Raw genomic sequence first — 27,798 nt, forward strand, 5'->3', positions numbered from 1 at the left:
GAAAATATATATCTGTATAACTGAAGGGATCAGGAACTAAACAGCCTATTGCTGAGGGTGAAAGAGGAGGCTTTAAAAGCTGGCTTGAAACTCAACATTCAAAAACTAAGATCATGGCATCCAGTCCCATCACTTCATGACATACAGATGGGGGAAAAGTGGAAACAATGACAGATTTTATTTTCTAGGGCTCCAAAATCATTGCAGACAGTGACTGCAGCCATGAAATTAAAAGATGCTTCCTCCTTGGAAGAAAAACTACAACAAACCTAGACAGCATGTTAAAAAGCACAGACATTACTTTGCAGGCAAAGGTCCATATGGTCTTTCCAGGAGGCATGTATGGATGTGAGAGTTGGACCATAAAGAAGACTAAGCACTGAATAATTGACGCTTTTGAACTGTGGTGCTGGAGAAGGCTCTTGAGAGTCCCTTGGACTGCAAGGAGATCAAACCAGGCAATCCTAAGGGAACTCAACCCTGAATATTCATTGGAAGGACTGATTCTGAAGCTCCAATACTTTGGCCACCTGATGAGAAGAACTGACTCGTTGGAAAAGACCCTGATGCTAAGAAAAATTGAAGGTGGAAGGAGAAGGGGATGACAGAGGATGAGATGGTTGGATGGCATCACTGACTCAATGGACATGAGTTTGAGCAAACTCCAAGAGATAGTGAAGGACAAGGAAGCCTGGCGTACTACAGTCTCAGTTCAGTTCAGTCGCTCAGTTGTGTCTGACTGTTTGTAACCCCATGGACTCTAGCCTGTCAGGCACCTCTGTCCATGGGGATTCTCCAGACAAGAATACTGGAGTGGGTTGCCATGCCCTCCTCCAGGGGATCTTCCCAACCCAGGGATTGAACCCAGGTCCTGCGCATTGCAGGAGGATTTTTTACTGTCTGAGCCACAAGGGAAACCCAAGAATACTGGAGCGGGTAGCCTATCCCTTTCTCCAGGGGATCTTCTTGACCCAGGAATCAAACCAGGGTCTCCTGCATTGCAGGCGGATTCCTCACCAGCTGAGCTACCAGGGAAGTCCCAAATCAACTATACTTCATCATTTTTTTAAAAACAGTTGATAAATATCACTGTTACAAGATTTACCAGCTGCCTTGTCCTAACATCTTCCTCCCGCCTCTATCCTCTTTAGAGAGTGGCATCTAAGAAGCAAAATGAAAATGGAGGAATGCTTTCTTTAAAAAAAGCTCATCAGATACTCCATTTGGTGAGTTCAGGAGAAACATCTCAGCCACAGTCTGTGTGTTAACACAGTGTGGACACTCAAAACTGGGAGCTCCAATGACAAAATAATATTGAATATGCTTGGTTTTACTGTAAATCTTTAAAAAAGGCCCACAGTGGCCCAGGCGGAGGGGAGGCAGTTGGCATGGACATGAGGCAATTGCTGGGCTCCTTCCCGAGCCCTGGACAGAGCAGGAACCAGGGGAACTGGGAGAGGCTGGGACAGGGCTTCACATGGGCGGGTTCGGATCTGGCCGCTCTGCAGCCCAGGGGCATCTGGAAACATCAGCACCACTGGGGGCTCCCAGCATCAGTGGGAGGGGACCGGGGATGGCTGCGAGTGGACAGCTGTGCACGTTTTGGGACAGTGACCTGAGGAACTGTTCGAATGCATTTTCCTACAGAAACAAGAAGTCCTGGGCAGGAGCTACGGCCCGGCACCCTGACAAGACCGTCTGTGGGAGGACAGGGCAGGTCTGTATCCCACGGGAGGACAGCTCAGGTTTCTATCTCGGTACCAAGAGCATATGAACCTTAGAGTAACAATTAGGAATGAGGAGATGTGTCAGGCTCTCCAGAGAAACAGAACCAGCAGGACAGACAAGGGCTTGTTGTGATGAGACTTATTCCAGGAAGTGGCCCACATGGGGATGGAGGCTGAGAGGGCTGCGATGGCTGGAGGGGCCACTCAGTCCAGCCTGAGGGCCAGGGAGGCTGATGTGCAAGGCAGGAGGAGACGGACACCCCGCTCAAGCGAAGGGAGGAATGCACCCTTCCTTCCACCGTGTGCGGTTCCAGGCCCTCGGCAGGGTGGTGAGGCCCCCACGGTGGGAGGGCAGCCCTTCAGCTCCCCAGTGCGGATGGCCCTCTCCTTGGAGACCCTCCCAGACACGCATAGAAACAGTGCTTCACCAGGCGTCCGGCCTCCCTCACCAGTCATGAGGACATAAAATCAATTATCACAGGAGCTGTCCTTAAGCTCTTCCTAAATATATAGTTTTACTTCTATCATGACTTCTGGAAGTCAGCACAGAAATAAAAATGGAATAAAATGGAATCAGCTCAGAATCCCAAATGCCCCCCCCCAACACTCTCCATCCAAAAATGAAAATTACAACATCACAAACAAGCACCAGCCACAGACATCCGACTGCAAAAATCTGGAAGATGTTTTCCTGTAACCACAAGACTAAAGGATATAGATTGAGAAACAAATGGCGTAAACACGCACCACCCTCTGAAACAACGTGATTGTATGGGGCAGGACGAGGTCCCGGGCAGCCTGCAGCCCAGTGAGCCGCACAGGTGCCCCAGCTTGGAAACGCAGGACACAGGGCAGCCGCCGGATCCTCGGGGCCATCTCCCCACCAGGACCTCGCTTCCCACGTCAGTGTAGGGCTGCAACTCCATCAGTAAACGGGTAGCTTGACAAGGACAAGAGAAGCAAATGGGCCCGGCTGATCCAGGAGACATCAACATACAAATTACGGGGGGGAGGGGAGGGCGGCGCAGAGAACAAGGCAGCCGTGCAGAGACCGGAAGCACAAGTGACCCCAGCCCGCGGAAATCAGTGGGCCCGAGGCCATGGAAAACCCATCCTCAGGACGCGGAGCAGAGAACAGAGGACCGGAGAAGACTCCTTTCTCTTTTCCAGGAAAACAAGGTCAAGACGGCTGAGAGAGGGAGACGACTGGACTTCTCCATAGTGCACGTTCCTGAGGAGAAACAGGGCGGGATGATTTCAGGATTCCCTGTGAACTGATGATCTGCGGTAGCTGCCGGGGAATGAACTGTGCTGTTCAATATTCACGCTTTGATGCTTCATTTAGGATTTCGAGTCTTAACAAAAAGTGAAGCTGAGAGAAAACAAAGTTGTTTCATGTCAGGTCCCACATATGCAAACATGTCTGTGTGGGACATGGCCCCACACTGTGCTCAGCCACTCAGCCGTGTCCCATCTCTTTGCGACCCCATGGACTGCAGCCCACCAGGCTTCTCTGTCCATGGGGATTCTCCAGGCAAGAATACTGGAGTGGGTTGCCATGCCCTCCTCCAGAGGATCTTCCCAACCCAGGAATCGAGCTGGGGTCTCCTGCATTGCAGGCGGATTCTTTACCAGCTGAACCACTAGGGAAGCCCACGGCCCCGGGACTTGGGTGTAAATCCAGGCTGGAGGCAGGCAGGATGCCCCTGCCCAGGGCTGCGGATGCTCACGTAGCAAAGCCTTTTTCCGGCTGGGGAGCAGAAGCTCCGTCACACTGAGGCCTCTTCCACCGGTGCAGACACAGTGAATCTCGGTCCCTCAGAGGAGACACTGACGCAGAAGGACGAGCAACGCAAACGGGCGGTTGGTGCTGGAAGCCACGGCAACAGGGGTCTCGATGCACCATGGCGATTTCGTGCAGAAGAAACTGACCTGGGGCTCATTTTCATTTGTACATGTTCATCCATCCTATTAATGTTTAAATTGTAAGACCTAGTTTCCTTGAGCCTTTCAATATCTTATTTATCACATGTAGAACTCTAGTAGATTCTGACCATCACATGCAGAGTGGCCTTCAATTTGTGTTGACTCCGCTCATGATGAACAGATTGAAATCCCTTAGGCAATGATTTAATATAATTTAAGTTCTCTTAAAATTATTGATTCATTTCAAATGTAATATATTACATTTCTTTAAATGACAAAAAAAAACCCAAAATGCTCCCAAGTTCTTAATTCTCAAAAATCTAATAAACTAAACTATATCGATATGATGACTCTCAGTTCAGTTCAGCTGCTCAGTTGTGTCTAACTCTTTACGACCTCATGGACTGCAGCACGCCAGGCCTCCCTGTCCATCACCAACTCCCGGGGTTTACTCAAACTCCTGTTCATCGAGTCGGTGATGCCATCCAACCATCTCATCCTCTTTCATCCCCTTCTCCTCCTGCCTTCAATCTTTCTCAGCATGAGGGTCTTTTCAAATGAGTCAGTTCTTTGCATCAGGTGGCCAAAGTATTGGAGTTTCAGCTTCCGCATCAGTCCTACCAATGAATATTCAAAGTTGATTTCCTTTAGGATGGACTGGTTTGATCTCCTTGCAGTCCAAGGGACTCTCAAGAGTCTTCTCCAACACCACAGTTCAAAAGCATCAATTCTTTGGTGCTCAGCTTTCTTTATAGTCCAACTCTCACACCCACACATGACTACTGGAAAAACCATAGCTTTGACTAGATGGACCTTTGTTGGCAAAGTAATGTCTCTGCTTTTTATTATGCTATCTAGGTTGGTCATAACTTTTCTTCCAAGGAGCAAGCGTCTTTTAATTTTATGGCTTCAGTCACCATCTGCAGTAATTTTGGAGCCCCCCAAAATAAAATCTGTCACTGTTTCCATTGTTTTCCCATCTATTTGCCATGAAGTGATGGGACCGGATGCCGTGATCTTAGTTTTCTGAATGTTGAGTTTTAAGTCAACTTTTTGACACTCCTCTTTCACTTTCATCAAGAGGCTCTTTAGTTCTTCTTCACTTTCTGCCATAAGGGTGCTGTCATCTGCATGTCTGAGATTATTGATATTTCTTCCCACAGTCTTGATTCCAGCTTGTGCTTTATCCAGCCCACCATTTCTCATGTTAACTCTGCATATGAGTTAAATAAGCAGGATGACAATATACAGCTTTGATGTATTCCTTTCCCTATTTGGAACCAGTCTGTTGTTCCATATCCAGTTCTAACTGTTCCTTCTTGACCTGCATACAGGTTTCTCAGAAGGCAGGTAAGGTGGTTTGGTATTCCCATCTCTTGAAGAATTTTCCACAGTTTGTTATGATGATGACTCTCAAGTCCTCTTAAAAATGAAAATGCTGCTCAAAACCTTAGTGAAATTTTCTTATTTTTCTCAGCTAAAAAGTCACAAGTCAAAAGTCAGTTCACATTTCAAATCAGAATCAGATACTTTAGTATAACAAAGTCCTTAAAACATTTACAAACACCTTAGAAAGTGAAGTCACTCAGTCATGTCCAACTCTTTGCGACACCATGGGTTGTAGCCTACCAGGCTCCTTTGTCCATGGGATTTTCCAGGCAATAGTCCTGGAGTGGATTGCCATTTCCTTCTCCAGGGGATCTTCCCAACCCAGGGATCAAACCCGGGTCTCCCACATTGTAGACAGACGCTTTACCATCTGAGCCACCGGGGAAGTACACAGCAAACACCTTAGATACCACTTATCTTCTGATTATTCCTAAATCTTTGAAAGTCTATTTAGAGTGCAGGCGTATGTACTTATCTCTATATTTAACTGTAATCACTGAAGAAACACTTTCTAATCTATAGTAAGTTGGAGCTGCGTTCCAGGGGAGCCAGCACACGTGTTATCACAGTCAATTTTAAATTAAAAGTTGGAACAGTCAGTAAGCAAAGAGACAAAGGTATGAAGGACAAAAACAAGCAATTTACAAATGAGAATAAAAAACCTGAATGTGTGACAGCATATGAAATAATGGGGAGCCTAATATTCAAAGAAATTCAAATCAAAATAATGGGACACTATTTCTTGATAATGAATTTGACAAGATAATCAAAGTGTTAACAACTGACGCTGGTGGGGAAGCCAGCAGCACTCTGGAAAGGGTTTTCCTGTGTTTATCAGAATCCTGCCAGAGTTTTGCTGCCTCACTCAGCACCACTGCTCCTGACAAACCTAGTCACGGAAAACGCTGTGTACACGGAGACGCACGTCAACACGACAACATCGAGAACAGTTCAAGTGTCCATGATGAAAGTGTCACTGTCTTGGAGCAAAACTAGAATTTTCCAGATTCCCATCCCTTTACTCCCCCCTCCCCCAGACGCCAGCTGGCCCGAGGCAGGGAGGACAGCGGCCACGGCCCCGCGCACACGTCCCGTAACTGCTCCCGGTTCTTCCGCCGCCGGGTCTAAGCCACGCCTGGAGCTGGACTCCACCTGCGTCGTGTCTTTTTGCATGAACAGTCTGAGGTCTCCTGTCTTCCTACTCTATTTCTTGGGTAATGCTAGTGACGTAGTTAAGTGCAACCCAGTAAAGGTGGAAAGAGCGAAGCAGGATTTTCCATAATAAACCCCACATGGCACAGAAATGGAAAACGGAAAATAAATACCTACTTAATACCCTAAATAGCCACTGTCACTAAGAAAGGGCTTTTATGTTACCTTTCATCTATGCTGCATTTCATCATTTTATAACTGACATCAGGTAACATGGACGCTGTGATATCAGCGTAAGACACCTTTGAAGACATGAAGTAAAGCTGTATTTGCGACTGCCGTGCATTTCAACAAACGCCCCCCACCTCTGTCTTCACGTGCAGCGGCTCTCTGCGGCCCCCTGGCACGTTTCCTCACCTTCCTCCCTGTGGGGCCACAGACCCACTCCCTGCAGCCCGCACGCTCACTCTCCTGTCCCCTTTTGATCTCTGGTTTGAATACCCTGCATTGTTTTCCTAGAAATCACACTCTCGCTTGGCTGCCATCGCAGCCGGGACAGATGAACTGTGAAGTTCGTCTCCAGCTCAACACTGAAGTATCTTAAGACAAACACACCACCTTCTATAGACCCAAAGCTGACCACCTGCCCTCCGGACCACATTGGACCTGGCCACCCGGCTCAGCCGCGCATCCTGGCAGAACCGTACGGGGCAGCGTCCTCACAGCCCCTCAGGTCTTGGCCACCCTGTGGAGGCCCTGCTCCCCATGAGCTGGTAGGAACCCCGTCACTGTCAGAGCCCTTTTCCCTGAGCCACACGCACTGTTGGAATCATTTCATCAGTACAAGTATAAGCTTCTTCCAAAAGACTCACAAGTCTTACTTTGACACCTGAGCAACATCAATAATGAAAAAGTCTACTCTGAGACGATATCTAGCAACTTATTCCAAGGGACTCAAAACTTGAATTTTTGAAAGGGGATAATATATCTCTCAATTAAAATTAATTTACAAAGAAAAAAGCTAGCCATGGGATCTGTCTCCTGACTTCCCCCAAAGCTATGCAGCGTCCCTGGAACAAAGCTGTCACCACCCCAGGAGTCCTCGTCTCCTTCCTGACCAGGAGATGCGGAGGCTAGCGCCCACTTTGCTAATCCTTGTGAATGCACCCTTAAACGAGGTCTGCACCACAGGAACACGGCCAGCAGGTCTGCAGAGCCCACCAGCCACCCCCTAAGTCCAGCACGGTCTTGGGCCTGAGCAATGCCAGGGCCACCACGGAGCAGCCAGTGTTGACCAGACAACCAGAGACACAAGCAGAGGGGGGTCTGGAGCGAAAGACGGAAGCCGCATTGAACACCAATGAGAACTGAGCATTTGGGAATTCTGAGCTCCCTCTGTGCTGTAACAACAAAATCATTCACTTTTCTGGGTTGATTTGCAACCGATGTTACTTTATCTTAATCCTTCCTCCTAATTAAGATTCTTTAAATTTTGAGGCTCTCCTTCTCCCTCCAAACTCTTTTCTGGGGAATTTCAAAATCCATTTCTTACTTGCACTTTCCTTCTTTCCTCCTTCCATCTTCCTGTCCACAAAGATCTCCTTATTTTTCTACATTTCCGTTGGAGCAAATGTCCATTGGCACAGAATGACAAATACTTTCATTGTAAAATGAAAAACTCTCCATTTCTCTTCCTCCCCAGTAAAGGTCGATTTTCGAAGTTCATCTCCCTTCACTCAATGAGAACTAGCATCTAAACTTAAATAGGATAAAATTCGACCCAAACACAGTCTGACAGAGGCAACAGCTATGTCATGAGACTTGTGTGAAGCAGAGGAAACCGTACCTGAGTGGCAACTGGGCTGAAGGCCACCGCAGTTACCGTGCTGGTGTGTCCTGCGAGTCTGCGGGAGAAAGTGCTGGAGCTGGTTTCGTACACGTGCGCCTGGAAGACAGAATGCACAGATGCTGTGTTGCAGATGCAAATAGTCTGCAAGGAATCGTGCAAGCAGAAGCACGTTCCCCCCAGCTGATCAGAGCCGCATCTGGGGCAGCTGACGACACACTGCGTAAGCCACGGAAGTACTGTCATGAAGCATGCGTTTCTCTTTCCCCTTTGAGACAGTTTGTCATCTTCACGAATGTACATCATTCTTTCTATTTTCTGCCATGAGCCTCCACAAAACCCTGTGAACAGTTTTAAATATATGCTCATGTGTGAGGATTAATTTTAAATAAAAGGCTTTCTATTTCAACCTTCTCTGGAAGTCCCAAATTGAGTGGGAAAATCTGTTTTATTGCCCTTTTCCATAAACTTGAGAGAGAAATGTCTATACTTTGCTTCATACTAATCAGCTTGGAGTTGGAGCAATTCAAATATTTAGAATTTTCTCCAAGCAGTTGATGAAATGAAAACTGAAAACATACATTCCGCTCTAATTGTATTACTATATTAAAAGATATGTGTCTGGAGTCCCCACTGAATGCTTCATCTCAGGGATAAACTCTGGTTCCCGGGGGTGGGAGGACAATTTCAATTACTGAGCAGCAAAATGTGCCGACAAGTGTTATCTGAGCTCCACTGATAATCAAGACGAGTGCCATGTTGCGGGAGAAAGACCTCAAATTTGATTCCTTTTCTCCAAAAAAATCAACTTTAATGTACCAATGAGTCCTTCACATTTAGACTTTCCAAGTGATTCTGTCATTGGCTAAACAGTGGAAGGACTGATGCTGAAGCTGAAGCTGATGCAAAGAAGTGACTCACTGGAAAAGACCCTGATGCTGGGAAAGATTGAAAGCAGGAGGAGAAGGGGTCGGTAGAGGATGAAATGGTTGGATGGCATCACCGACTCGATGAACCTGAGTTTGAACAAACTCTGGGAATTGGTGATGGGACAGGGAAGCCTGGCATGCTGCAGTCCATGAGGTTGCAAAGAGTCAGACACGACTGAACTACTGAACTGAACTGGACTGAAACAGTATTGTTGCAATAAAGTCTGCTGCTGCTGCTGCTGCTGCTAAGTCGCTTCAGTCGTGTCCAACTCTGTGCGACCCCATAGATGGCAGCCCACCAGGCTCCCCTGTCCCTGGGACTCTCCAGGCAAAAACACTGGAGGGGGTTGCCATTTCCTTCTCCAATGCAGGAAAGTGAAAAGTGAAAATGAAGTCGCTCAGTCATGTCCGGCTCTGTGTGACCCTACGGACTGCAGCCTACCAGGCTCCTCCATCCATGGGATTTTCTAGGCAAGAGGACTGGAGTGGGGGTGCCATTGCCTTCTCCACATAGATATTTTATATATTCCAAACTAAAGTGGAGAAGTAAAATGTCTGACTTTTCCTCCTGGCCCAAAGATGCATTTATTTGTAATGAATATGTTTACTTAACTCTAAGACTTCTCATGTAGCTACTGGGGGTGAGACCCGAAGACAACTGGAGAATCTGTGTTTCTAACAGTTCCCAGGGGAGACCCCACTCTGAGAACCCAGGGCTAGAGGAGCCATGACACCTGTACCGTGTCTCTCTGGCTGCAAAACCCTTCACGGCTCTCCCGTCAGCCACCGCAGGCCAGGGTGTGTGTATGTGAAATGGTTGACACTTCAAACGCTACTGAGGAAGCCAAGTCATGAAGCGAGCAAGCCACTAGCACAGCTAGTGTCCACACTGAGATTTTCGACTGCTTTTCTGACAACACCCTTTCTAAAGGGCACGGGCCTCCAGAGTCCCTCTAGACCACAGATGCTTCAAAACCATCCGTGATGTTTCTTGCCCACATGGTGAGGGGTGCTCTCATTAATTCTGCAGGCTTCTTGGAATCAGAGCTCTCCTCTTGTCTGCCATTCAGACTGAGTGGATAAGAGAAACGACAATGACCACACCTCTGCCACATCTATTATTTCCAACTATAAGATACCAAGATTAATGATGAAAGCAAACACTCAATGAACCTAACTTGGGTATCAAATTCCTCATGCAATCCTCTCTAGAGTCTTACAGAAAAATACAACTATTGTCCCAATTCTACAGGCAAGGAAACAGGAGTTGGAGGTGGGCACTCTCCCCAGATCTTGCAGCTGCAGGAGCTGAAACCAGGTTGGACACCACAGCTGCCTCACTCCAGCATCATCTGGGCTCCTCGCCAATCAACTGTGTGGGTCTTCTGGAGCCTCCACCTCCTTCTGCATGTTCCATATCACGTGTCATCTTTGATGTATCATTTGTCACCCTAACTGGAGGTTGTGTGCACGTGTGTGCATGTGTGTGAACATGTGTTTATATCTGTGTGCACATCTGTGCATGTGCTGTGTGTGTGCATGTGTACGTGTGTGCACATGTGTCACCATGTGTGTATATTTGTGTACATACACGTGTGTGCATCAGTGTGTACACCTGTGTGCACGTGTGTGTGTGCCTAGGTGCATGTGTGTGGACATTTGTGTGCGTGTGTATGTCTCTGTGTGTGTATGTACACATGGGTTTGAGTGTGTGCATGTGTGTGTACATCTGGGTGCACGTGTCTACATCTGTGTGCACGTGTGTATATCTGGGTGCATGTGTGTATGTCTGGGTGCAAATGTCTGCATCTGTGTGCACATGTGTGTGCACGTGTACATCTATGTGCACGTGTGCGTGTGTCTGGAGGGGTGTGTGTGTGCATCTGGGTCCACATGTGTGTACATCTGGGTGCACATATGTACGTGTGCACATGTGTGTGCACGTGTGTGTATGTCTGGGTACGTGTGTGTGTACATCTAGGTGCGTGTGTATGGGTGCAAATGTCTGCATCTGTGTGCACATGTGTGTGTGTATGTCTGGGTGTGTGTGTGTGTGTGTGCATCTGGGTCCACATGTGTGTACATCTGGGTGCACATATGTATGTGTGCACATGTGTGTGCACATAGGTGTACCTCTGTGCACATGTGTGTGTGTATGTCTGGGTGCGTGTGTGTGTGTGCATCTGGGTGCATGTGTGTGCATGTGTGTGCATGTCTATATATTCTGTGTGCTCATGTGCTTGTATGTATGCACATGTGTGCATGTGTGTGTGTGTGTGTACATCTGGGTGCATGTGTGTGTGTCTGGATGCCTGTGTGAGCGTGTGTGTGTGTGTATGCATGCGTGTGCATCTAGATGCATTTGTGTGCATGTTTGTGCACATCTGGGTGCACATATGTGCGTATATGTGTATGCCTGGGTGTGGATGTGTGTGTGCATCTGGGTGCATTGTGTGTTCGTGTGTGTGCACGTGTGTGTGTGCATGTGTGTATGTATGGGTGTGTGTGTGCATGCCAAACATTTGGTGCTCGATTGTTCGAATGGTATAGCTGCCTTGGAAGCTTCCAACAAAATTAAACCTACACCAGCCTTCTGATCCAGCAATCTCACGGCTCTGTACACACCCAAAAGAAATGAAAACAGATGTCCATAACTGCTGTTAGCAACTTGCTTCAGAAAAGTTAACCATACAACTGCTTTATGACCTGGCTATAAATATGTCAATAAAACTATAATTTTTGGAGGAATATACACCACGTCCCCTACATATGAATGAGTTCCATTCCAAGAGTGCATTCATAAGTTCAATTTGCTTGTAAGCCCAACAGTCAGCCAAGGTACCCAAATAACACAGTCAGCTATACAGTACTGTACTGTAATATGTTTATAATACTTTTTACACAAATAATACACAAAACCAAACGCAAATAAAGAAAACATTTTTAATCTTACGGCATAGTACTTGAGAAAGTACAGCAGTACCAGCTACATTGCCGCTGCTTTCACACTTGCTTCTAGAAATTCTGGACTTGAAATAAAGATAACGGACTACTGTATTCTATCCAGTAAAGCACACACAAGCACAGCCACTTGTAGAAGATGCACGCACACGGCAGTGTACACCTGACATGTGAACCAGTCTGTGTGCCTGGACGTGCCGACACACATTCGCATCTTTGAAAGTTCACAACCTGAAAGTTTGCATATAAGGCATTTGCTGTACGGCCCATTACTGCACGTATGCTGGGCACGAACACACACACACACACACACACACACACACACACACCCTCTAGATTCCAGGCTCTGGAGGAGGGAGAAGCAGCTTCCTGGTCACCACGGACATCTCCATGGTGCAGCTGGAAGGGCTGGAAGCCACTGGGACCAAAACTGAAGTGAGGCTGCTGCTTTGAGCAGCAGGTGTCCCAGGGAAGCCAGTCACTGTGTGTAAGTCTCTAAGGTTAAGACAGCCAGGTCTTCAGGTGACGCCATGCAGCTGCCACACTCAGGAAGCAGGAAGAGGCTGGCATCAGAGAGTGACATGTGTTCAACTTGTGATGCGTGAACAGCTCAAATCAAGGTTGAGTTTACAACAGAAGATGCGAGCAGAAGAAGAGTCGGAGAACAGCTAGACAAGTGTCTGAAGAGAAGCGACCAGAGCAACGGGTTTCAAGAGATAAGAAAAGGGTGGGAAGGAGGCCTGGGTAGCGGGGCTGATGTTAGGAGTCTCAGTGTGGTGTGTGACAGCCACGAGTACAAAGGCAAGCTAAGTGCAAGCTTATGGCTTACGCTAGTGTTTCAAAGGCCCAGAGAACTCACCTGTGGGCTAGTGGAAAACAGGTCAAAGAAGAGACTGACAGATCTCTGACATAACAGTGCCTGGAAGGTCAAGAGTGGATGCGCCCAGGCAGCTGCAGCACCAGCCAGCAGAGAAAGAGACAGCTTCTGCGTGCTCCCTGCCCTGACGGACCACGGACAAGGGTGAGCACAGACACAGGGCTGGAGGGCTGACGGCAGAGGGCAGCTCCGAGAACGCGCAGGCAGGGCTCGAGGCTCGAGTTCCTGTGTTAGTCAGCTTCTGTCACAGGTTATCTCGTGTCCAAAAGTCCTTCCTGAGACTCCTCATGTTCACCTAAATCCAAATGGGAACTAACACTGGCTTGTGTCGGCCTGGAATCTCAAAATGCACGTAAGACGACACTGAAGTATTCATTGTGAAGCAGATTCCAGGCGTCATCTAAGAAACAGGTTCCCATGTTCCACACGAAAATGGTGTTAAATGAAGCACATCTTTTAGGACCTTCCTGTGGATAAAAACCCACCTGCCGACGCAGGGCACACGGGCTCGATCCCTGGTGTGGGCGGGTTCCGCGTGCCGCCCGTGTACCACAGCCACCACAGGCTGTGCGCCCAGAGCCCTGCTCTGCGACAAGAAGCCGCCGCAGTGAGACGCCCGTGCAGCAGGAGGAAGAGCAGCCCCCACTCCCCGCAACCAGAGGAAGCCCGCGTGCATCAGAAAATAAGCAAACTTGAAAAACAAAAACAAAGAATGAAGAGGAAAAAAAAAATTAATAAATAAATGAAACATATCTTTTCGCCCAGAAGGTTTCTGAGTCAACAAAAACAGCAGTTTGCAGCTCCCAATATCAGAAATATTTTATTAGATACGTACTTATCACGAGCTGTACTTCCACACAGTGGCAACCGACCAGTCCAAAAGGACAAAGTGTACTTTATGTAAAGAGTGGAAAAGTAACAAGGAATTCCGCAACTGACTCAGTTTTATTAGAGCCCATGGCAAGAGCAAAATGTTTTAACTGGAGGTAATAACAGTTATTGATTCATGAAGCAACTTCTCCCCATCAAAGAGAAATAAGCTAAAATGTGCTAAGAAAATACAAGCAACTCAGATAAAACCTGGATAGAGTATGCGTTACTCTGAAACTAAATCCATCTCTGGGAAGACGGGTGAGGAAAAATGAAGCAACATTTTTCAGGCAAAAAGATGAGGATGTGGCAGGAGCTACAGGGGTGCTGGAATAATACTGCTCAAAAATATTTTCACAAAAAGCATAAGGGACTGAATGTACTACTGAAAAAGATCAGCGTTTTGCAAACAGGACCAGACCAGCTCATTACAACTGTTTTGTAACTCTGCTGAACCGTATCCGCGAAGATGAAGTGTCTTTCATTTTTTCATCCCACAGGATTCTAACATGTGTCCTTCATTTTCCCTTTTCCCGAATTAACCCCACAGAAGAAAAAAAGAACTGCAAACAGAAGTGAATTCTGTATTTCTGAAGCTTCATAATAATTATATGGGCTATGGGGGAATCAACTGTCAAACTATGGACACTTACTTTGCTTTTTAAAATATTTCCAAAAGTGATATTTCTCAGAACTGTCCACATTTCTTCAGATCACTGAATTTTTATTAAAAAAAAATCTTTTCTCAGAAGACCAAAATAGTCAAGGTTTAATACAAAGCCTTATTTAAAATCTCACTGAGGCAGAAACACAGCCTGCATCCAGAAAGAAGTGGAGAGTTTGTTAGAAAATGCTGGTGATGCCGCTCGGGGCTCTCTCATCAGGCCCGAGGCAGACACACAGCCTCCTTCTCCACTCATGGATCCCCACCAAGCCCGGACAACAACTGTCACAAACAAGGTGACAAGCTCCTCTCAGGATACAGAGCACGCAGATCACTGGACGGCCCTGACCGCGGGTCTGACTGTCGGTGTTACCCACCCAAGGGAGAAGCAGCCCCATTAGTCTGGAAGCTAATCCTGATCAACCTGGTTTCCAATCACTGCTCGGTCTTTCTCAGCATCTGTGGACCTGTGATCAAATATGCAGCTGATTATCGGCAGGTGTCCATCAGTTCGTGCCTTCATTCTGATTTCCCTGAAAAGGTGACCCTACAATGAAATAGCGGGACCAGAGTGTCGGTGTGATCCCGAGGGAGTCGTCACGGTGCGGTCACAGCTTTCTGCACAGTAAGATTCAAGCGGCGTTTCTGAAACACAACCACGCACACATACTGCCTCCTCTTCCCTTGGCAGGCACCACCGTGCGCTGCAACAGATGGAAACACCACGGGTCAGAGAACCGGCGGTTCCCTTTGCTAAGAACAGCACACAGATGCAGGCTCCCCGCAGCCGAGCACCCTCTTCAGTGCCCGGCTGTCGAGGAAGTCGCAAAGGGGCTCCTGCCAAGGTGAAGTCAAGCCCGTCCACATCAATGACCGCTCCCAAGGCCCGTGTGTGGCCTTGCACTTGGAAGTTTTTCAAATATGTGCAAAAGTACAGAGAATTATACAAGCAGCTACACACATACACGGCCGAAACGCATTATCAAGACTTGCTATACTTGCTCCAAGTATCGTATCCTTTTTTCCTTTTCTTTCTAGTTTTTGGGGTTAAAAGGTATGTAGTATTTTGAAGCAAATTGCAAAAATGAGTCCTATGTATTTTGTAAGCATTTAAAAACATGGGCATTTTATACTAACTGTACTGCCATTTTTACATCTAAAAGAATAACAATTTGTCGATATTTACTACCCAGTAAGTATCAGTACCTTCCCCAGGCATTCACAAATGTCTTTTAACAGTTATGTGGGGTCAACAGGGATCCAGTCGAGATCTGTACATTGCTCTTACGTCTCCCTATTTTGGAGCAATCCTTCCCCTGCCTGCCTCTTTTTCACGCCACATTCTTGCTGAAGGAACTGGCCAGTGTCCTCAAGGATGCTCCGTATCCAGGATCTGTCTGTCTGCTTCTTTGTGTGCCCTTTCGATTTGTTCCATTATCCTGTATATTTTCTCTTAAGCCAGAAGTTACCTACAAACACTCGGTTAGCTTCGGGCTCCCCTGTTATCACAGGACTACCTCCTGGTGCAGACTAGCGAGGCAGATACCTTAAACAGCATTAGTGACACAGACTGACATCTCAAAGGTTCCATACTCAGTGGCGTCCATGGTGGCCCCTGGGAGAATTTCCCATGAGCCTTGTTTTTAATCATACTGATGACGTTCAGCAAACGGTCGCCTTCTTCACAAGGCTCATGGACGCAGTGTGGTGCTGCAGACCTCAGGCGCCACGTTTACAGCAGAGTCCAGTCTTGCTCGTCCTGTGTGACCAACCCCTGTGCCCCCTGCCCAGAATCTCCCACCCCCATCCGAGCTCCTGGCGTCCACTGTCCGCCTCTGTGAGTCTGCGTCAGGTTCCTCACGTGAGTAGGATCACACAGCACCCGTCCTTCCACGGCTGGCCTGCCACACCTTGTGTGTGACTGCTATTTAATACCATTTCGATGTGGCAGCCTCAGAGCACTGGCCCATAGCCAAGATTCTGTCCTAAGAGGCAGCAGTATTAACTGTCTCCCCAAGAACGAGCGCAGAGCCTTCGCCTGAAGACCAGCACACTGCCACAGCAGCACGTACGTGTCTGTCTTCAGCACCACAAGCCACAAACTGGCCACAAGGGCCGAAAGCGATTCCACACGGGTAGCCGCGGCTTGGATGGCCTTCAAAACGGCGCTCACACCTGCAAGGCAGGAGAAACAGCAAGAGAACAAAGGATTTCTCAATTTTTAACATAAATTAGGAGGAAGATACTGACTTGTCTTCACAAAAATGAGCAAACCCACAGTGAAACAACATCTTTATTGTGAGGATGTTTAATAATAAGTGGTGAGGCAGGTGATTCTGAAGACCTTTTAAAAATAATGAGCGTGCTTTTAACACCATAAACGCACAAAAATAACAAAACTAGCATTAAACAAACTTTCTATATGTGAGAAGGATACAAAAATCACACAGGATAGAAACAGAGGGTTTACACTTGTTTAATGAATGAAGAAGAAAACACGAATATGTATGTATACATCACACACACAGACACAGAAGCAAATGTAAGCAGTTATTCTATTTCGTCAGACACATTCTATGCTCAATGTCTGTCTGCCATAACTATCAGAGCATTTTAAGGAATAGAATTATGTGTGTGTGCATAAATATATATGTGTGTGTGTCTATCACTGTGTGTCTATATATTTGTGTACATATATAAATATATGTATACATCTCACTGTTACATGTATGCACCCCGTGTGTATATTTATACATATATACACACATCTGACTGCAACATGTATGTAACACTGTGTGTATATATATTTATACACATTTCTATGTACATCTCACTGTTACATGGTCGTATCACTGTGTGCGTGTGTATATATTTGTATACATATATACACATCTTACTGTTAGATGTATGTAACCCTGTGTGTATATATATATTTATGTACAAATATATGTACACCTCACTGTTACATGTACATTTCACTGTGTGTGTACATGCTTCAGTTCAGTTCAGTCGCTCAGTCATGTCCAACTCTTTGCAGTCCCATGAACTGCAGCACGCCAGGCCTCCCTGTCCATCACCAACACCCAGAGTTCACTCAGACTCATGTCCATCGAGTCAGTGATGCCATCCAGCCATCTCATCCTCTGTCATCCCCTTCTCCTCCTGCCCCCAATCCCTCCCAGTACATGCTTGCATACATACATATACATCTCACTGTTACATGTATGTACCCGTGTGTGTACATATACATATACACATACTTTGCATACATATATATACGCACATCTAACTATAATATGTACGTATCACTGTGAGTATATATATGCTTATATACAAATATATGTGCGTCTCACTGTTACACGTGCCTCTTACAGCGTGTGTGCATGCTTGCACACATACATATGCATCTCACTCACACACACGTACACTCCAGTCTAACAGTGAAGTGATCAGTTAACTTCCTGTTCATTTCCAGCAGTCAGAGTCCACAAGTCACATGTAGCAGAGGAAAGACCGTATCTGCCTCTCCATCATTCCAAAACGTGTGACCCTTTCTGTGCATAAATCAGACTCTTCTTAGTCAGTGTGAACAGATTCACCACAACCTTGTCATACTTGGAAAAACAAGCTCAAGTGGAGTTTACCACGAGCTTTAATGAAAATACACTCTCTGTGGTCTGTCCAGCCTCACCCCCAACCGCACCCCGGAAAGCAGAGGGAGCTGCACCTCAGGGTCCTCAGGTCCCAGAGCTTTATCCCATCACCAGTGGCCGCGGTCGCAAAGAGATTATAAGCCTGGGACTGCTGGGTTGCAAATGATGACCCCTGTAATTAGAAGGGGAAAATCAGGCATATTTTTTACAGGTTTAATTAATAAACATCCTAATCATATCCAACAACACTGAATCTAAAGAAAGAAACTGACAAATAGCTTTTTTCTTATAAAATTTTAGAACTGGCCTCCAAAAACTTCCTATGAATCACTGCTCATGGAACATTTGGACCTTAAGAACTACCAGCATATGTTTTCTCTATATATGATGCCACGGAAAGTTTCAGAGCTGCAGATGGCAAAAGATCAAAAGACTGATAAAGTGTGGGTCATAAGCCATATTCAATAAATCATCTGAAAGATGGTCTTAATAAGGCAGTTAAAGCTTGAGGTCAGTTATTAGTTTCCTGATTATCAAACCCTGAGACCCCCTGAGCAGGTGCCTGTGACGCTGACTTGGGTGAAATGTGTCCAGCAGACGCTGACCCTTCCGAGGACCTGCATCTGGCCTGGTCACTGGGCCCTCACCTTCTCCAAGCTGCTGTCAGAAGAACTGTTGCCAAGATTTTCAGTGTCTAGTGGACTGAGACTGAACTCCATCTGGCCCCAAACACTACTTAAATATAACGTGGTTTATAATAATTTCCATCTTCCTACTATGTCAAGAATATCCAAACATCACTGTTAAGACAAATCTAATAAAGTGTGCCCACAAGCATTTATGCTTAAGATGCCTACAAGTGAGTCTTCATTTACAACCAGGAAACAGAGGCTTATACAAATTCGGTGACTGGAAAAGCAAACAAATCTGCGTTGAGTCTTAACTCTGCGCCACAGCAGTCTGAGCACTTCATAGTCCCTCCTCCTCGCAAACCTGTGGAGGGTCAGCTATTTCACTCCCTTTTTCATATGAGAAGCCTGACACACAGAGGGGCCCACTCACTGCCACCAGTTACTAAGATCAACACAGTGATCCACAAGCTGGAACTGGGTTAAGACGGCTCAATAACTCATAACAGAGAAACAACAGACACCCAGCGAACACTTAGCGGTCACCTACTGAAAGCTGGGTGCTCTGCAACAGCCTGAACATAGAAAGAGCAAAACAAAGGCCCGGTTTAACAGAGAGATGAGTGTGCAGTTATGAGAGCTTACAACATTTCTAGTTTCCTGAAACTGGACAGCAAAACATGGGGGGGAAAAACAGAAATAATAGACAGAGGTCAAACCTTTCAAGGGGGAAAAAGAATTGAGAAAAATATCTCATCAATCCAGTAGAGACTGAAGGAAACAAATGAAGCTAAGAATTCACGATAAATAGAAAGTGACGCGTTCTTTTTAAAGATTGAAGAGGAAAACAAAGTAAGATCAAGCGATGAATCATCAGAGTAACTCCTAACAGAGTGAGCTCCGCAAATGAACGAAAGATCCCTAGCTGGATTTCAGTAAAAACACTTAAAATATCCTAATTTTAATGGTTGACAGTAAAGGGTGGGGAAAAATAGCATATGCTATTTAAAAGGAGGAAAGATTGATTGTATAAATATTAAGAAAAAATTGAAGTAAGGCAAAGTACACCTTACTAGACTAGAGATCTCTTCAAGAAAAGAAAAGACTAGAGATCTCTTCAAGAAAATTAGAGACACCAAGGGAACATTTCATGCAAAGATGGGCTCAGTAAAGGACAGAAATGGTCTGGACCTAACAGAAGCAGAAGATAGTAAGAAGAGGTGGCAAGAATACACAGATCTATGCAAAAAAGATCTTCACAACCCAGATAATCATGATGGTATGATCGCCTACCTAGAGCCAGACATCCTGGAATGTGAAGTCAAGTAGGCCTTAGGAAGCATCACTATGAACAAAGCTAGTGGAGGTGATGGAATTCCAATTGAGCTGTTTCAAATCCTAAAAGATGATGCTGAAAGTGAAAGTGCTGCAGTCAACATGCCAGCAAATCTGGAAAACTCAGCAATGGCCACAGGACTGGAAAAGGTCAGTTTTCATTCCAATCCCAAAGAAAGGCAATGCCAAAGAATGCTCAAACTACTGCACAATTGCACTCATCTCACACACTAGCAAAGCAATGCTCAAAATTCTCCAAGCCAGGCTTCAACAGTATGTGAACCATGAAATTCCAGATATTCAAGCTGGATTTTAAAAAGGCAGAGGAACCAGAGATCAAATTGCCAACATCTGCTGGATCATGGAAAAAGCAAGAGAGTTCCAGAAAAACAGCTACTGCTGCTTTATTGACTATGCCAAAGCCTTTCACTGTGTGGATCACAATAAACTGTGGAAAATTCTGAACAAGATGTGAATACCAGACCACCTGACCTGCCTCCTGAGAAATCTGTATGCAGGTCAGAAGCAACAGTTAGAACTGGACATGGAACAACAGACTGGTTCCAAATAGGAAAAGGAGTAAGTCAAGGCTGTATATTGTCACCCTGCTTATTTAACTTCTATGCAGAGTACATCATGAGAAATGCTGGACTGGAGGAAACACAGGCTGGAATCAAGATTGCCGGGAGAAATATCAATCACCTCAGATATGCAGATGACACCACCCTTATGGCAGAAAGTGAAGAGGAGCTAAAAAGCCTCTTGATGAAAGTGAAAGAGGAGAGTGAAAAAGTTGGCTGAAAGCTCACCATTCAGAAAACTAAGATCATAGGAAAACAATGGAAACAGTGACAGATTTTATTTTGGGGGGGCTCCAAAATCACTGCAGATGAGGACTGCAGCCATGAAATTAAAAGACACTTGCTCCTTGGAAGAAAAGTTATGACCAACCTAGACAGCATATTAAAAAGCAGAGACATTACTTTGCCATCAAAGGTCCATCTAGTCAAGGCTATGGTTTTTCCAGTGGTCATGCATGGATGTGTGATTTGGACTATAAAGAAAGCTGAGCACCATAGAATTGATGCTTTTGAACCGTGGTGTTGGACAAGACTCTTGGGGGTCCCTTGGACTGCAAGGAGATCCAACCAGTCCATCTTAAAGGAGATCAGTCCTGAATATTCATTGGCAGGACTGAGGCTGAAGCTGAAACTCCAATACTTTGGCCACCTGATGAGAAGAACTGACCCATTGGAAAAGAACCTGATGCTGGGAAGATTGAAGGCAGGAGGAGAAGGGGACGACAGAGGATGAGATGGTTGGATGGCACCACTGACTTGACGGACATGAGTTTGAGTGAGCTTGGAGAGTTGGTGATGGACAGGGAGGCCTGGCGTGCTGCAGTCCATGCTGTTTCAAAGAGTTGGACACGACTGAGCAACGGAACTGAACTGAACTGAAAGTACACCTAACTAGTAATCGTCTTTGAAAGTGATAAAAACAACTACATCTGAAAATATAAGATCTTGTTGTTCAGTCACCCAGTCACTCGCGACTCTTTGCGACCCCATGGACTGCAGCATGCCGGGCCTCCCTGCCCCTCACTATCTCCTGAGGTTTGCCCAAGTTCACGTCCATTGCGTCAGTGATGCCATCCAGCCATCTCATCCTCCGACGCCCTCTTCTCCTTCTGCCCTCAATCTTTGCATCAGATGACCAAAATACTGGAGCTTCAGCTTCAGCATCAGTCCTCCCATGAACACTCAGGGTTGATCTCCCTTAAGATTGATTGGTTTCATCTCCTTGCAGTACAAGGGACTTTTGGGAGTGTTCTCCAGCACCACAGTTCAAAGGTACCAATTCTCAGGTGTTCTGCCGAATTTACAGTCCAGGTCTCACAACCATTGTCAGCAGAGTAACGTCTCTGCTTTTCCACACCTCTCTAGGCTTGTCATCGCTTTCCTGCCAAGAAGCAGCCGTCTTTTGATTTCATGCCTGCAGTCAGCACCTGCAGTGACTTTGGGGCCGAGAAGAGGGGCTCTGTCACCACCCCACCTTTTCTCATTCTGTTTGCCATGCAGTCCCGGGGCCGAATGCCATGACCTTCGCTTTTTTAATATTAATCTTAAGCTGCCTCTTTCACTCTCCTTCACCCTCATCAAAAGGCTGTTTATTTCTTTTCGCTTTCTGCCATTAGAGTGGTATCATCTGCATATCTGAGGTTGTTGATGTTTCTCCCGCCTATCTTAATTCCAGTTTGTAACTCATACAGCCCAGCATTTCTCTAGATGTACTCAGCATATAGGTTTAACCAACAGGGTGACACCACCCTTAGGGCAGAAAGCAAAGAGGAACTAAAGAGCCTCTTGATGAAGGTGAGAGAGGAGAGTGAAAAACTTGGCTTAAAACTAAACATTCAAAAAACTGACATCATGGCACCTTGTCCCATCACTTCATGGCAAATAAATGGGGAAACAATGGAAACAGTGACAGACTTTATTTTCTTGGGCTCCAAACCACTGCAGATTGTGACTGCATTCATGAAATTAAAAGACACTTGCCCCTTGGAACAAAAGCTATGACAAACCTAAACAGCATATTGAAAAGCAGAAACATAACTTTACTAACAAAGGTCTGTATAGTCAAAACTTATGGGTTTTCCAGTAGTCATGTATGGATGTGAGAGTTGGACTCTAAAGAAAGCTGAGCACCGAAGAATTAATGCTTTTCAACTGTGGAGAAGATTCTTGAGAGTCTTGGGCTGTAAGGAGGTCAAACCAGTCAATCCTAAAGGAAATCAACCCTGAATATTCATTGGAAGGACTGATGCTGAAGCTGAAACTCCAATACTTTGACCACCTGATGAGAAGAACTGACTCATTGGAAAAGACCCTGATGCTGGGAAAGATTAAGGGCAGGAGGAGAAGGGGATGACAGAGGGTGAGATGGTTGGATGGCATCACCGACTCAGTGGACATGAGTTTGAGAAAGTTCCGGGAGATGGTGAAGGACAGGGAAGCCTGGTGTGTTGTAGTCCATGGGGTCACAAATAGTTGGATACAAGTGAGTGGCCAAACAACAAATTAGTTTATGTATGTGGAAAACTGAAAGCTCATATTTAAATAAAGACTAGGTTGAAAAAAGTCAGAAAATATTTACTGCTAAATCAAAAGGCCACTTGCTAAACTGGCAAATTACAACCACAGCGGCATTCAGAGAGAAATTTATAGGCTTAAACACATGTAAGAAATGCATGAAATGGGTAAAATCCCTGCGCATGGTGCAGTGAAGCTGAGGTGCCGGGGACACACAGGGCTCAGCGCTGCTGCAGGAAGGAGCCCACTTGCTGCAGGAGGCGCTGTGTGCTCTGAACGCACACTGGCGGCAAGCCACAGGGAACTCGGCAGCGGCCAGCGAACAGGAATGCCTTCCTGTAGCAAAAATCGCTGCATTTCTTTAAGAAAGAGAAGAAAGTAAGAGCTGGAGCTAATGAAGCATCTATTTTAAAGCAAATTATATCAATTTGGGTGACTATTATTTCTGAAAATCTAAAGTTCTGGTGCGACAAGATAGTTTCATTAAACTATTTAAAATTTTACATATTTAAAGCTTTTCAATTCAAATTAGCTGTCTAGTATTACACATCTGGGCTGCCCCGATGACTCAGCAGTAAGTAATCTGCCTGCAATGCAGGAGACCTGGGTTCAGTCCCTGGGTTGGGAAGATCCCCTGGATGAGGGAAAGGCTCCCCACTCCAGTAGTCTTGCCTGGAGAAACCCATGGACAGAGAAGCCTGGCAGACTGCAATCCATGGGGTCGCAAAGAGGTGGATACAATTGAAGTGACTTCGCACACGCACTCCAGTATTCTCAGCTAGGGAATCCCATGGACACAGGAGCCTGGCAGGCTACAGGCCATGGGGTCGCAGAGTTGGACACGACGGAAGAGGCTGAGCATGCGTGCACATTACAGATGTACATCACAAAAAAATGCAAGTCGCTCATTCAGACAAGAAAGAGTGATAGCCAATAAGATTTTTGTTTAATATATAAAGAAAAGGCATCTGCTGTGATTCTTAAAGCTATCAATAAATCATAAAAAATATGTATGCACTTTCATCCTAAAAATCAGCCATCTAATGGCATAAAATAGACTTCAGAAACAGGCACACGAGGCCCTCATTTTTGTGACTGGCGGGAAAATGAGTTAAATTCTGCTTGTGCAACACGAGGCCGCTGCAGGTGATCCTCAGAGGAGGTCACCACACGAACCCAGACGCTCACAAAGAGCTGCAGCAGCACCTGTGGATGCGGCTGCCCCTGTCACCGAGCCGAAAAGAAATCAGAAACGACATATTTTTAATCCGAGTGGAAATGGGACTTCTGCGCCAACTGTGACTTCCGCTTCCCCTGAACTAGGACTTGTAGGAAGGCAGTTCCTGCGGCTCTGGTAAGTCCGAACACTTTGACGCCCACTGTGTAACCAAACAGAAATGTCGGGGAAGTTTAAGAAAACTATTAAGCCATGGGGTAAACCTCTAACCTTATACCCTCATCTTTTCACCCATCATATACCGTTCAGATGTTTACTTTCAGGAAGCAAAACCAGTCCTTCCCCATCAAATCCCTCGGAACTCCCGTCCCAACCTAATGCCTCTCATCTGACCACACAGCGCAGGCTGCTGTGCCTGCTTCCCCCGCCCCACCATGACACGGTGGACGGCTCAGGACTGGCCGTCTCCCAGGCCCCCGGGGAGGAAATCTCGTGTGGCCTGGCCTGGGAGCCACAGAGCCCTCTGCTTCACTGAGGCCTGGGGTACAGCAACTGGGAAAAACGACCCCTCAGGCACAAGAGCCAGAGGAACCTGCCCCTGGGACCACAGACACTGAGGACTGTGAACCTACACACACCTGCCCTGGGACCACGTACACTGAGGACCAGGAACCCGCACACACCTGCCCCTGGGATCACGTACACTGAGGACTGGGAACCTACACACACCTGCCCTGGGACCACGTACACTGAGGACCAGGAACCTGCACACACCTGCCCCTGGGACCATGTACACTGAGGACCAGGAACCTGCACACACCTGCCCTGGGACCATGTACACTGAGGACCAGGAACCTGCACACACCTGCCCTGGGACCACACACACTGAGTACCAGGAACCCGCACACACCTGCCCCTGGGACCACGTACACTGAGGCCTGGGAACCTACACACACCTGCCCTGGGACCACGTACACTGAGCACTGGGAACCTACACACACCTGCCCTGGGACCACGTACACTGAGGACCAGGAACCCGCACACACCTGCCCCTGGGACCACGTACACTGAGGCCTGGGAACCTACACACACCTGCCCCTGGGACTGCCGGGAGCCCGCGTGAGGAACTCCGCCCGTGGCAAAGGTCATGAGGAAGGAGGCTCGGCATACGCAAAGGCGGGATCGAGCCTCAGGAGACCCCCTTTCTCGAGCATCGACCCCACACCAGAGTCTGCCTGCTTTACTGTGTTATGCTTTCCACCTACTTTTCTGACATTAACAGGGGACTGTCCCCCCACCACCTTTTTCTGGAAAAAGTTAATTTAGAGCTTTTAGATAATAAATCTCCTGGGCATAATACAGGTGTTTCAATCAAAAAACCCTCTGATGGCTTTCTAGCCTGCCTGCCAGACTCTTACAGCTGTGCATATGATTGTTTGTGGCCTCCCGACTGCGAGAGGCACAGGAAGCTTAAAACATCCTAGGAATGTAGGGGCTTCCAAGGAGTCAAAATCATTAGAATAGGACTGATTAAGGGTTTCATTTGTTGAGCCAATACTTGCTGCCAAATTTTCATATCTTTTATTTGTTGATATAGTTAGTGAAGTGAAGTCGCTCAGTCGTGTCCGACTCTTTGTGACCCCGTGAACTATAGCCTACCAAGCTCCTCTGTCCGTGGGATTCTCCAGGCAAGAGTACTGGAGTGGGTTGCCATTTCCTCCTCCAGGGGATCTTCCCGACCCAGGGATCAAACCCAGGTCTCCTGCATTGCAGGCAGACGCTTTAACCTCTGAGCCACCAGGGATAGTTGGTATGTAGAAAAAACAGGTAGTAGCCCTGGCATTAGCAACATTAGATCTTAGAGTTAAGTATTTTCTTTCTTATAACCCACTGCACCTTTGTTCTACAGGAATGTAACTTTATTTAGTACGTTGAGGGTGATGCAGCTTAAAGAAAAAACACATCAAGGGAAAAAGTTTTCTGGTTGATAGACATTTATCTAGGAAAAGAGCCATAAATATGTTAACAGGCCCCCTGGCCAGATGATGATGTAAAACCACCTGAGACCTTTTGTTTATGGGAAGGTATGCAAAAAGAAAGCCTGGTCTCAATAAGAGTCAGGACTGCGGCCCCTGCATAACTCTGCATGTTCCATGATTTCTTTATGTGCAACTTGGGGCATATGAGCGCTTTTGAAAATAAAGGTGTGGGTCTGCACCGATGCTCGGCTCCCCTGTGTCGTTCTTTTCTTATTCTCCCTTGTCAGGCTGAATTCCCATCTGGAGCACAGAGGCTCTCCGAGTCTACTTATTTGCCCTGGCTTCTAAGACCCATGCGAGAGGGAGCCCAAGGCGGGGCACCCTCCGCTGTCCAAGTAGGTGCCGGTGGCCTACACAGACGGTGCAGGTTCCTTCTCTTGGAACTTAATTGGTTTTCCGCAAAAACCAAGTTATTCAGCCTCTTTCCTCCACTTATTTTCCTACTACCCTATTTCTTTCTAATCTCCCTCCATATCTTTAATTAAACAATTAATTTCTTAGATGCCGACCCTGTCCCTGCTTCACATTCCCTGGATTCACTGGGGCTGGACCCCGGTATGTGACCACACACACTGAGGACTAGAAACCTGCACACACCTGCCCTGGGACCACATACACTAAGGACCGGGAACCTGCACACACCTGCCCCTGAGACCACGTACACTGAGGACTGGGAACCTGCACACACCTGCCCTGGGACCACGGACACTGAGGACCGGGAACCTGCACACACCTGCCCCTGGGACCACGTACACTGAGGACTGGGAACCTGCACACACCTGCCCCTGGGACCACGGACACTGAGGACCGGGAACCTGCACACACCTGCCCCTGGGACCACGTACACTGAGGATCAGGAACCTGAACACACCTGCCCCTGGGACCATGTACACTGAGGACCAGGAACCCCCACACACCTGCCCCTGAGACCATGTACACTGAGGATGAGGAACCTGCACACACCTGCCCTGGGACCACGGACACTGAGGACCGGGAACCTGCACACACCTGCCCCTGGGACCACGTACACTGAGGACTGGGAACCTGCACACACCTGGCCCTGGGACCACGTACACTGAGGACCGGGAACCTGCACACACCTGCCCCTGGGGACCACGCACACTGAGGATGAGGAACCTACACACACCTGCCCCTGGGACCACATACACTGAGGATCAGGAACCTGCACACACCTGCCCCTGGGGACCACGCACACTGAGGATGAGGAACCTGCCGAACTTCCCCCTGGTGATAGCAGGTGAGCCCCCTGCTGGAAGTGACCCCAGGTCTGTGCCGCCTGGAGCGGGGCATCCCGCAGCAGTGCCGCCGTGCAGGAAAGCGGCCCCGGCCACACGGATGCCCCGCCCCTCACCCAAGACCAGAGGGTCCACACCCACCCTGAGGACAGCAGGCAGAGATGAGCAGCAGCCAGAGGCTGCCTGCAAAGCTGACCCCACCTAGGAAGCAGCAGGGCCCCTGAGGTCCCAAAGGCTGGACACTGAGTCAGGGCGTGTGTCAGGGGGGCCCCC

General features: G+C 47.1%; 1 protein-coding gene across 1 annotated transcript in view; it reads right to left on the reverse strand.

Moving 5' to 3' along the window:
* Positions 1–6,873: 6,873 nt before the first annotated feature.
* The window catches only part of WDR27 (WD repeat domain 27), a 65,788-nt gene continuing 44,863 nt past the window's right edge, over positions 6,874–27,798 (reverse strand). Inside the window, 4 exon segments of the mRNA XM_068984983.1 lie at positions 6,874–6,939; positions 8,041–8,139; positions 16,414–16,516; positions 18,069–18,166. Coding sequence (XP_068841084.1) covers positions 6,874–6,939; positions 8,041–8,139; positions 16,414–16,516; positions 18,069–18,166 — 366 coding nt within the window.

This window comes from Capricornis sumatraensis, chromosome 13 (genome assembly GCF_032405125.1).
Source record: "Capricornis sumatraensis isolate serow.1 chromosome 13, serow.2, whole genome shotgun sequence".
Classification (NCBI taxonomy): domain Eukaryota; kingdom Metazoa; phylum Chordata; class Mammalia; order Artiodactyla; family Bovidae; genus Capricornis; species Capricornis sumatraensis.